The sequence below is a fragment of the Ursus maritimus genome, unplaced genomic scaffold (genome assembly GCF_017311325.1).
Source record: "Ursus maritimus isolate PB19 unplaced genomic scaffold, ASM1731132v1 scaffold_24, whole genome shotgun sequence".
NCBI lineage: Eukaryota > Metazoa > Chordata > Mammalia > Carnivora > Ursidae > Ursus > Ursus maritimus.
The window spans coordinates 38,584,818-38,597,291 of NW_024424897.1; the positions used below are offsets into that span (position 1 = coordinate 38,584,818).

Below are 12,474 nucleotides of genomic sequence, written 5' to 3' on the forward strand. Positions count from 1 at the left end.
CCCCTCCCACTCATGGTCTCTCTGTCTCTCTCTCTCTCTCTCTTTCAAATAAACAAATAAATCTTTAAAAAAAAAAACATGAATAAACAGTGAAAATGGTACATATATGGTTAAATTTGAATATGTTTTCTTTCTTATCTTGGCTTCTCTGAAAGTCAGTGGGCTACTTAGGGGAGAAATAGTAACAGTATACTGTAGTGTTTATAACAGATGTAAAAGTAAAATATATGACAGCAATAGCATAAGGGACAGGAAGGGATGTAAATAGAATTTTATGAGGAGTGGTATTATATTAATTCAAAATAGATTCTGATAAGTTAAGGTGCATATTATAAATCCTAGAGCAACCACTAAAAATAATAATATGAAGAGGTATAAAGCAAAAACCAATAGAGGAGATGGAATGATCTACTAAAACAATACTCAGTTAATCCAAAAGGAGTCAGGGAAGGTAGAACAAAGGAAGAAATAGTGGAGACAAATAGGAAACAAAGAGCAAGACTGTGGACTTCAACTCAACCATATCCAGAATGATATTAAATGTAAATGTATTAATCCCTCCAATTAAAACACAGAGATTGTCAGATAGGGTAAAATCGCAGCACTCAAATAGGCTGTTTACAGGAGATGTGCCTTAAATATAAAAATATTCTGATAGGTTGAAAGTAAAAGGGTGGGCCAAAAAATTAAAAGAATGGGAAAAGATAAGTAAGCATAAGAAAGCTGATATGTCTATATATACAAAGTAAACCTCAAAACAAATGATTGCGTGAGCTAAAGAGAGTTATTTCACAATGATAACAGAATCAATTTCTCAAGAAGATATCATGATCTTAAATATGTATGTGCCTAATGATAAAGTTTCAAAAATGCATGAAGCAAAAATTGATGGACCTAAAGGGAGAAACAGACAAATCTATAGTCATTGTTAGAGATTTGAGCACTACTCTCTCAGTGATTGACTAGACAAAAATTCAGTAAAGAGATAGAAGATTGGAGTAACACTATCCAACAACTTGACCTAATTGCTTTTTATAAAATATCTACACCAACGATTACAGAAGACACATACTTTTCAAGTGCACATGGAACATTCACCAAGATATACTAAATGCTGGACTAGAATTCGCTCTCAGTAAATTGTATAGGAATGAAACCATGAAGAGAATGTTTCCTGATCAAAGCATAATTAAATTAGAAATCAAAAACAATAAGGAATAAGAGGTAACACAAGTTACCAATATCAGGAATGAAAGAGAAGACAATACTACCAATTTTACAGACATTTAAAAAATGATAGGGGAATATTATATATAAGCATATGCTAATAAATCCAAAAACTTAGATTAAATGGACAAATTCCTTGGAAAACAACACAACAAAAACACCACAAGAAGAACTGGAAAGTCTGATTATCTCTAAATCTACCAAAGGAATTGAATTCATAATTAAAAATCATCTCTCTCTCTCTCTCTCTCACACACACACACACACACACACATATACCATCACCAAGTCCAAATGGCTTCACATTTAGGACAGGAATGATACCAAGTCTACACAAACTGAGAAAATAGAAAAAAAGGAAACACTTTATAAATTTTGTATGAAGTTAGCATAACCGCAATACCAAAACCTGAGCAAGCATTACAAGAAAAGTAAAATAAATTCAATATCACTCATGAGCATAGATGAAAAATCCTCCACAACACATTAGTAGATCAAATACAAGAATATATAAAGGGAATAATACATCATGACCAAGTGGGGCTTATGCCAGAAATGCAAGGTGGTTTCAGCATCTACGGATCAATCAGTATCAATCACCTTATTAACAGAATAAATGAGAAAAATCATGGGATCATCTCAGTAGAAACAAGAAACACATTTGGCAACACGCAATACCCATTAAAGATAAAGGTGCTCAGCAAACTAGAAATAGGGGGAAACTTTCTCAATCTGAGAAGAGCATCTAAGAAAAAAAAAATACGCCTAACATATTTAATAGTGAAGAAATGAACCCTTTCCTCCTACGATCAGGAACAAGGTAAGAATAGCCTCTATCTTCAATTTTTTTCCAACATTACACAATACACAGTTTCTGGCCAATGCACCGAAGCAAGAAAAAAAAAAAATAGAGACCAGAGAGGAAGAAGTAAAATTCAGCAATAAAAAAGAATGAACTACTGAGACATGCAAAAGCATGAATGAATCTTGAAAACATTCTGCTGAGAGAAAGAAGGCAGACACAAAAGAGTACATGCTGTATGCTTCTATTTATATAAAATCCTAGAGCAGACACGACTCATTTATGACAGAAAGCAGATCGGTGATGGCCGGAGCGTTGGAAGGAGACTGCAAATCGGGCATTTCTCAGAGTCAATAGAGATGTTCTGCATCTCGATTAGGACGGTTGTTACCAGGATGTACGCACTTGTAACAATTTATTCAGTTGTACATTAAAATTGATGCATTTTATTATATGTAAATGACATCTGAATGAGGGATTTTGAAAGCAGGAAAAATATACACCATTCAGAAAATGAAAACGTAAGCCACAAACTATAGGAGGTACAGAGAAAATATTCTCAGGACCCATATCTGACAAAGGACTTGTATCCAGAACATACGGAGTCTCTTACAGCTTAATAATAAAAGTAAAAAGTAAGCAAGTTTCTTTAATGGGCAAAAGACTTGAAAATACGTGTCACAAAAGATAATATATGAATGGCCAATTAGCACTTAAAATTGGGCTCAAGATCATCAATCATCAGAGAACTGCAAATAGAAGCAACGAGATAGAACTATACCCCCACAAGAATGTCTCAGATTAGACACAGGGACAAAATCAAGATTGGGCAAGGATGCGGCGTCACTAGAACTCTCGTTCGTTCCTGGTAGGGATGAAAGGGAGTTCAACCACCGTGGGCGACGGTGTCACACTTTCTACAAAGTTATCCCTAGACCTAGCTTATGAAGCAGCGATTCTACTCCTAGCCATTGACCTAAGAGAAATTAAAATACCTGTCCGAAACCTGAACTGACTTGTATATAATGTTAATAGCGACTTCTTCATAATTACCAAAAACTGGCAACAATCCAAGTGCCCATCCTCGGGTGAACGGATGCAGATTGTGGTGTATTTATACATGGAAAACTATGCAGCGATTAAAAAAAAAATGAACTAATGCACACGACCATGTGGATAAATCTCAAAAACATTATGTTGAGCAAAAGAAGCCAGGCACAAAGACGTGCTTCGTGTAAATGTTCATTTATATGAAGTTTGAGAACAGACAAAGCCAACCTATGGTGGTAGAATCTGTAACAGAGACTGGCTGGGTGGATGGCGGTTGATTGGAAAGGGACAGGAAGAAACGCTCTGGGGTGATCAAAAATGTCTTAGGTCTTGGGGTGCCTAGGTACCTCAGTCGGTTGAGCAGCCAACTCTTGAGCTGCTCGGGTTATGGTCTCAGGGTCCTGGGATCAAGCCCTGTGTCGGGCTCCACATTCAGCAGGGAGTCTGCTTGAGAGTCTCTCTCTCTCCCTCTGCCCCTCCCCTGCACTGGAGCTTTCTCTCTCTCTCTCTCTCGTAAGTAAATAAACCTTTTTTTTTAAATGTCTTAAGTCTTGATTTAAGTGGTAGGTATACAGGTATATACATTTTTCAGAATTTCTTGAACTGTGCTCTGAAAAACGTATGCATTTTATTGCTTTTTTATTCTTCAATTTTTTAAAAAAGATAGCTATAAAGGACTTAGCTTGGGGCTTAACACATAGTAAGTGCTCATAGCCATTAATTTCCCTTATCCTTCACCTTCCCCATATCCAGCAGGCACGTCCCATAGGCATGACGGCATTCTATGGTCATCGGACCTCTGAAAATAAGAATGACATTTTTCGGGGCACCTGGGTGGCACAGTGGTTAAGCGTCTGCCTTCGGCTCAGGGCATGATCCCGGCGTTATGGATCGAGCCCCACATCAGGCTCCTCCGCTATAAGCCTACTTCTTCCTCTCCCACTCCCCCTGCTTGTGTTCCCTCTCTCGCTGGCTGTGTCTATCTCTGTCAAATAAATAAATAAAATCTTTAAAAAAAAAAAAAAAAGAATGACATTTTTCCCATAAGAGTTGGTCCACAACATGACACTGGAGAGTTGCTCTAGTCTGGGCCACGGATCATAAATAAACCTGATTACGCCATTTCTTCCTGGAACCTCCTGCAGGCTTTGGCCCCTAAGCCTAGGTCTAGAGTCCCAATGTTCCCAGCCAAGAGGGTAAGAATTTAGTTGGGTCATTCCAAGGGACTCAAGATGACAAAGTATGGAAGTAGAAAGACACGTGGCATGTGTAAGAGACTTTGAGATCAGCATTTATGGGAAGGTTACAAGACAGGAAAACTAGTATTGGAGTCCAACGCTGAAAGCCTATGAGGTCAATGGAGTTAGATCGGCATGTAGGAGATGCTCGATAATTGTTGATTGAATAAGTGAATGAATGAGATCCTGGGGCTGTCGATGCTGAACCTGCAGGGCTGACTGCTGCCCCCACCTTCCTGTCTTGCAGCTCACATACCTGCCCCCACCCTGGGGCGAGTGCCGATCCTCAGAGATGGGACTCGACTTCTTTCCTGTTTACAGTATCACCGCCTGTCGGATTGACTGTGAGACACGCTACATCGTGGAGAACTGTAACTGCCGCATGGTGCACATGCCAGGTCAGTGCCAGGGACTGCCTGGGACCTTCTCTGCACTTCGCATCCCAGTGGTAAACACTGTACCCACTCCACGAGGATCCACAGGGACGCTGTTCTGGGAAGGCTAGTATTTGGTCCCAAACACTTAGAGGGCAGATAGAAGCATCCAGACTAGCAACCAAGGCAGCATCCTGGTGTCCAGAAGTGTCCAGATGTTTGAAGAATGCTTCTCGCAGCGCTCAATATGTTTGCTAATTGTTCGCTGCTCTTACCTCCTAGAGTTCAGTGTCCAGGTATCTGAGTGCTTACAATTCTTGAATCCTGTTATGGTACCTGTTCAAACATCCAGGTGTCTATTGCTTTCCTCCAGATGGCTCCCTTCTTGCATCCAAATGTCTAGTACTCTTTCGAATGAGGCAAAAGTCCATCAGCCAGCAAATAAATGTACATGTGCTCACATTTCTGTTGTCAGACTAACAAGGCATGCAGCCATCTCATTAGATGATCTCATTAGAGATGGTCAGCTAATCAGGAGCAGAAGTGCAGGGGGTGGAGGCTGGGAGGGCTGATTTGAGCCTGAAGAGTTTGGTATCACAGCATAGGAGGAAGAATGACAGGCTGGAGGCAGGGACGTTGGCTTCTAATTCAGATTCCTCCATTCACCTGCTGTGTGACCTAGCACAAGTTACTAAACTTCACTGTTCTTACCTTCATTTATCTTTAAAACACAATCATTCGTTGTTATGAGGATAAAATTAGGCTAAAATATGCTTACATCGAAAACCGGGGATGTACTGTATGGTGACTAACATAATATAATAAAAAATCATTATAAAAAAAATTAGGCTAAAATATGAAAGTGCAAAAGTCAGTGGTCCTCGTATTAGCACATGGGGAGAGGAAACCAAAAGTACTATTGACTGATGACCCCCTGTGTGTTGGGAATGTCGCTATGATATTTCATGGCCACTATTTCATAGTTGTATCATACTTGATTTAAGTTTATTTAACTAAATCTTTATATCGGACATTTAGTTCATTATAAATTGTTTTCTGTTATAACCAATGCTAAGATGAACACGCTTCTAGACAAATTCTGAATTATTCCATCTGTCATCAACAATTTTCCTAGTGATCTAAATATATAATTGTCGATCTTTGAAATTGCTCTGAGACTCCCAGAAGACAGAGCAAAAAGAGAAACATACCAGTTACATTGTTACTGTTGGAAATGAGGAAGCATACCAGCTCTCCGCTCTTGAGAAAGGTGCTTGGGGAAATAGCAAGGAAAGGACATTGTGGTAGGTTTAACTTTAGCATTTGGCAAAAGGAAAAAAAGTCAGGGGCGGGGGGGTTCTGGATTTCTAGAGAGACCAGGGAGGAGAACAGAGCACTGATGAATGCTAGCTGCCTGATGCTCAGGCCTGGTCGCAGCCAGTGAGGTTCCCCCATGGAACCCGGGCAAAAAGCAAGCAGTAGATTTTAATCATTCCACTCATGACACTGTTACTGGCCTCTCAGTTACTAGTGTGGAATTAAGGGCAGAGCAAGAGGAGACTTACAAAGCAGCCCTTGCTCACAGACAGCAGAGGGGTGTGGCGGAAAGAGCCCTGGCCTGGGGTCAGACTGACCTGGGTTCAAAGCCCATCTCCTCCACTGCTAGCTCTGGTGTCCTGGGAAGGCAGGATACTTAAGCCTCAAATCTGCTGGGGAAAACAGACACAGTGTTTCCTATTTCATGTGAGTTACAGGCGAATATGCACTCCAGACCTAGCAGGTGCTTTCCACCACTTCCCTGCTTTCAGCTACCAAGGCTTTCTCACCTGTCACCCACCTGAGCTGGTTGGACCAGCACAGCAATCTGGGAGAAGTTAGCTAGGCGGACCCTATTATCGCCTGCCCAAGCTCACAGAGCAGAACGGACCCAATCCCCTGGCTCTGGGTGCGCTGCGCCCCAGCTGCCCTCAGGCAGCTCTGATGGGCGGTTCCCTTCCATGGAGGTTCCCTTCTGAATGCCCGCTGGGCATGCTGCCCCCCCCCACCCCCGCAGGATGCACTCCCCTTCCCCAGCCCAGGAGGGAGATATTGCTGCCTGAGTACCTCTCCCTGTGTCTCTTCTTTGCAGGGGATGCCCCTTTCTGCACTCCTGAGCAGCACAAGGAGTGCGCCGAGCCTGCCCTAGGTCAGTACTGGGGGACAAATGGAGTGGGGGGAGGGGCTGAGATTGAGACCTCAGAGGCCTTCTGGGTATGGGAGAAATGGGGCAGAAGGGAGAATGGAGGAGGAGGAGAGGCTGACCGGACAGGGCACTGCAGGGACAGCAGAGGAAGGTGGAGAGGACAAAGAACAGAAGGGTGGGGAGGGAATGGATGCAAGGGTGCAGGCAGGCAGATGAGGGCTGACCAGGCACTGAGGGAGAGAAAGGGAGTAGAGAGGTGCGGGTAGAGATGGGGTAGGGCTCAGGGGAAATGGAGAGCACTGAGGAACTCGGAGGAAGGGACAGAGATGGAGAGAGGATGGACGGTGGGCACCGAAGGAGATGGGGGAGAGGAGGAGGGGGTGGCCGGCATGCATTTCCCCCTCGTCCTCCTCCTGCTGGGTGCTTGTAGATTGGAATATCTGCTCCATTCCCCCACTGGAAAACTTCGGGTGCGGGAGATCCCACAAACAAGCTACAACCCCAAAGCTAGACCCACTCCACATGCCTGCCTCTCTCCGGACCTGGGAAGTGATTTATAATCAAGACAAGCAGAGAGGGTGTTTAAATCATATGGACTCAATTTCATTCAGCGGCTGCACTTGCTGGAGCTGAGCAGGGGACAGCTCGGACTCCTGCGTCCAGATGCTTCCAGAAGGACTGGTGGGGGAGGCAGGGCTTAGAAGAGAGTGAGAGACTTCTGACGTGTACAAAGACATCTCCCTTTGGAGTACAGATTCGACAAAGCCCGTGGGTAACTGCGATGATCAGAGAGACAGAGGGTGGGGGGAAGGAAAATGATGTCTTTAGCCACCCCGTCCTAAGAGGAAGAGGGGAGCTTGAAGGAAAAAAGTGTTCCATATGCAGAGAGGTTGCTTCTAGGGACAGGAATTGGGGATCTTTGCTTATGCCCTAACCGGCTAGGGAGGAGCTGCAGAGGGAATACCACGGAGCCCCGGGTTTCAGATAAAATGGTCTCTCACGCTTGCCCCTTGACGGGAGGCCCACTTTGTGGATGAGAACACCGAGGCTAGGAGCAGAGAAGGCGGCTCTGGGAAGCTGAGGGCGCCAGGACTCCCTGGGAGCCCATTCTCCAAAAGTGGTGCCTTTTCGACAATTTTTAAAGGGCAACATAACAATAAAGAAAGTTTTAAAGGAGAACAGGACCAAGAGAAACCTAGAAAGAGTGGGCACTTTTTTATGAAAGCTCATACCATCACCAACCTAGAGCCAAAACCCAGCTCCCCTTCTCGCCGCAGCGCCGCGCCCCTCGCTGGTACCCGGAAGGCACCTCCTCCCAGCTCAGGTCCCTCCGCGGGAACCCGGGGGCCCCGCCCCCACACCTGACTAAGCCCCGCCCCGCTCTCCCCTGCAGGTCTGTTGGCGGAGAAGGACAGTAATTACTGTCTCTGCAGGACACCCTGCAACCTGACCCGCTACAACAAAGAGCTCTCCATGGTGAAGATCCCCAGCAAGACGTCAGCCAAGTACCTCGAGAAGAAATTCAACAAATCAGAAAAATATATCTCGTAAGCCAAGTGGGCATGGTAGGCAGGGGCAGAAGGGATGGATCGAGGAGGAATTGGGGGCCACTGAGGAAGAGGCCAAAGGGAAGCAGTTGGCTCCCTTTGGCAGACATTCATTGCACTCGGCTGTGGCCAGGTTCTGTGTTTAGGACTCAGAAAGCAAAGACAAAAAGATGGTTAAGATGCAGCCCCCAGCCTTTAATGAGCTTGTAGGAGTTTTCCAGGGAGGCCTTGCATATTCCCTTCCCTCTGCCTGGGATGCTTTTCCTCTCACACTTTACCTAACTGGTTCCTCATTGTGCAGGTCTCCATTTAAAGGTCACCCCTCAAACAGCTAAATGAGTGCCTCTCCCTTTATTGTTCTCTCCAAGCGCTCTGGTGTTTTCCTTTCTAACACTCACCCAAGTGTATAATTCCATATTCGTGCGTGTGTGTGTGTGTGTGTGTGTGTTCCCCACTAGATTGCAAGCTCCCTGAAGGCAAGAGCCTTTCCTTTTGTTCTCTGCTGGAGAACGTCTGGCACATAGTTGGCATTCAAAAAATATCTTCTAACAGAATGAATGAAAGTCTTGGGAGAAGGGGTGTCCCAGGCAGAGGCTGAGCAGAGAGGATCCACGCAGGGCAGAGAAGAGACCGGCCAGAGGGAGCCACGGCGGGTGGCAGGCAGGCGACGTGGCAGAGCAAGAGCGGAGCTGGCCGTGGGGTGGGGGACAGGGAGTGACTTTCCCCGAAGAGAATAGGGAGGCTCTGAAGAGCTTCGTGTGGGTGGGTGACAGCCTCAAATGTGTATTTTCAACCACTGCCCTGCAAGAGAATATTCTACAAAGATGGAAATGTTCTGTGTCTGTGATGTCCAACCTGGGAGCCACTAACCACATGTGGTTGGTGAGCATTTTAACTGTAGCCCGTGTGACTGAGGAACTGAATTGTAATGTTTTTTTAATGTGACTTAGCAGGTTTAGAAAGATCCCTCAGTGGGGCGCCTGGGTGGCACAGCGGTTAAGCGTCTGCCTTCAGCTCAGGGCGTGATCCCAGCGTTATGGGATCGAGCCCCACGTCAGGCTCCTCTGCTATGAGCCTGCTTCTTCCTCTCCCACTCCCCCTGCTTGTGTTCCCTCTCTCGCTGGCTGTCTCTATCTCTGTCGAATAAATAAATAAATAATCCTAAAAAAAAAAAAAGAAAAAGAAAGATCCCTCAGACGGCAGGTGTAGAGGACGGAAGGGAAGCCAGAAAAAAGGGCGGGAGCCTGGGGGGAGGCAGGTGCCATCACCCAGGCAAGCGATGGTGACCCTTACAGGGAGCCATGCAGGGGGAGGAGGATTTGCGACTCTCTCACCAGGCGCTCCCTCCTGCCAGCACTGCCAGCAAAGCCCGTCCTGGGGCAGCTCTGGCTGAGCGGGTTGAGAACAAGGAGCACCGAGGCCATTGTGACCAGCGAGGAAGGCGATGGGGAATAGGAGGGGCCAGGCCCCGCTGTTGAGCAGACGTTCTGCCACCAGTGACGACTTTTCCTGCCAAGATGTGTCTTGTTAACACGCCTGCCTAAAGGAGCAAAAGGGAAGCCCCCAGCCAGATACAGATTTGCTCCCTAAAAACTCTCCCTGCTCCCAGCAGCTGACTTGGCCGTGCTAGAGTCGGGGCCTCCCACTAGGAGAAGCTTGTTACAAATCCAAGTGGAGGGAGGGGCGCCTGGGCGTGTTGGACTCTTGGTTTCAGCTCAGGTCGTGATCTCAGGGTCGTGAGATCGAGCCCCGCATCAGGCTCCATGCTCAGTGTGGGAGTCCGCTTGCGATTCTCACTCTCCCTCTCCTTCTGCCCCTCCCCCTCGTGCTCTCTCTCTCTCTCTAAAATAAATAAATAAATCTTAAAAAAAAAAAAAAGGAAAGAAAAATCCAAGTAGGAACGTGGGGGGTACTCAGAAGCGGGTAGGGGGTGCCCAGGAGGTCAGCTGCGGCAAGCAAGACCAAAGAGTGAAGAGCTTGTCAGGAAAGTACTGAGCTCACTTGAGGAGCCAGGCAGACCCTTTGGGGGCCCAGAGGGCTGGACGCTAGGCAGGACTTGTGGAAAGGACACAAAGAGGGAACAGCTGAGGGGCAGAGGGGCACAGCTGATACGTGCCTCTGGTGCCTCTGGTCTGTAGAGAGCTCTGGGCTGGGGGTCAGGACTCGGTTCCAAGGCCAGCTCTGTCACTAACCGGCTCTAACTTTGGGCCAGTTGTTGCAAGTTCGTGGGCTTAGCTTCACCCGCCGTCAAGGGCAAAGCTGTGTCCGATAGTCCGCGTGGCCCCTAGGGTTCTCACCACATATGGTACTGAATATTCCCTCTGCAGAGAGAACATCCTTGTTCTGGATATATTTTTTGAAGCTCTCAATTATGAGACAATTGAACAGAAGAAGGCATATGAAGTCGCTGCCTTACTTGGTAAGTCAGTGTCTGCTGCGCTCATTTCCACCGGTCACGGCGGGGAGCGAGGGGGATGGGCAGCGGGGCGGGCAGGCAGGTACACAGATACGCTTCGCAGGAGTCTGGCCTTTTCATGGACTAATTACTCCCCCATCCCTGAATGAGAAGCGCTCCAATGTGGTGGAGGTGTTCGGCCCAGTTCATGCCCCAATGTAGGCCTCAGTTTCCCCATCGACATCACGAGGCAAGGGAGCTCAAAGGTCTCTCAGGGCCTTTCCAGTGCTGCCCTGTCGGATTCCGTGGTCTTCTGTCCCCAGGTTGGAGTGAGCCCCGGGGCCACAGCGGGGAGAAGGAGCTGTCCAATGGAGGGAAGGCCGAGCTGGGGGTGGTCCCCAGGCAGTGAGGGCCCCGGATGGAGCCCAACCTGGAAAGCACCATGGCAGCATGGAGGCCAGATGTTCCCCGTAGACTGAGTCCTTTGTCAAACACAAAAGAAGGGCCACACATCCCCAGATGTCTACAAACCTGACTGCCACCCCCACACGAGGTCACACCCACAACCCTGGCCGCCTGAGCATGTAATGAGTGCAGGGAGTTCGTTTCCACCCCGCCCCACCCAGTGCAAAGCCCACAAGACCCCTGAGGGTGGATGGTTAAAAGACCTGCCCCTGGGGCCCTTCTCCCAACTCCTGCTCACTCTCCAGAAAGGACATGGTGCTGTCCCTACAAAGAGAATTAGCTGCTCTTGTGTCTGGGAGCTGGGCCAACTCAGAGTGGTACCCCCGGGGGAGGCGGCGGCAGGTGCAGAGGGAAGGAGACAGGTACAGAGGCAGACGGCTGCATACCAGCTATGAGAATGAGGGCACGTGCCTCGCCTCACTGAACGTCCGGTCCCTCATCTGTAAAATGGGTCTAATAAAAGCACTTGATGAGTTTGTTACGATGGTTAGCTGGGATAGAGACCCAGCCCACAGAAGGTCCATGAAGAGGAGTTTCTGGTACCTGGACAGTCACCATGCCAGTCACCCAGGGCCCAGCTGGTGCTTCCAGATGCCATCAGAGCATTTCTGCCCCTCTCGCAGGAGACTGGGGACTCCGCCACAGCGGGGACCCAGCTGGGTTAAGGCGGCTGTCATTTGGGTCTCGGAGACTGTTGTGGCCAAAAGGGACTGAGCCAAGAGACTAATGCCTTGGGCCCAAGGTAGAGGTCATGCTCCGGAGATGTAGACCCCCTCACCCCTCTGTCACCTTGTCACCTTCATTTCCTAAACAGAACTCAAGACAGGGCTCTTCCCTACCCCGACATAGGCTCACCGTTCTCTCTCTTGCTCTCTCTCTCTCTCTCTCTCTCTCTCCCACACACACACACACACAGACGCACACACACTGAGGAGGACCTGAGCTCTGAATCTGTCAGAAAGGATAGCTTATCTCCACGTCAGCTGTGAGGATGGGCATGTCCCAGCATCGTGTTCCCCCCCAGAAAAGCCTGCTGAGAGAACCGCACCGCCATCTGTCCCTCCCGTGATGGGAGTGTGCCGCTCGCACACTCGGCCATTGGGCCCATCAGGCCCTTCCCTCACCGCCATGCAGCCCGCCCTCCCCCCAGGGCACACCGCACATGCCCTCATGCCACACATAGCACACCCCCCC

General features: G+C 47.7%; 1 protein-coding gene across 2 annotated transcripts in view; it reads left to right on the top strand.

Annotated features, from left to right (window-relative positions):
- ASIC2 (acid sensing ion channel subunit 2) overlaps positions 1-12,474 on the top strand; it is a 1,007,421-nt gene that overhangs the window by 989,709 nt on the left and 5,238 nt on the right. For both annotated transcript variants that reach the window (XM_008695389.1, XM_040640998.1), the window contains exons 4-7: positions 4,565-4,715; positions 6,820-6,876; positions 8,267-8,420; positions 10,748-10,839. In XM_008695389.1, the coding sequence (XP_008693611.1) occupies positions 4,565-4,715; positions 6,820-6,876; positions 8,267-8,420; positions 10,748-10,839 (454 nt within the window). The remainder of the gene's footprint in view (positions 1-4,564; positions 4,716-6,819; positions 6,877-8,266; positions 8,421-10,747; positions 10,840-12,474) is intronic.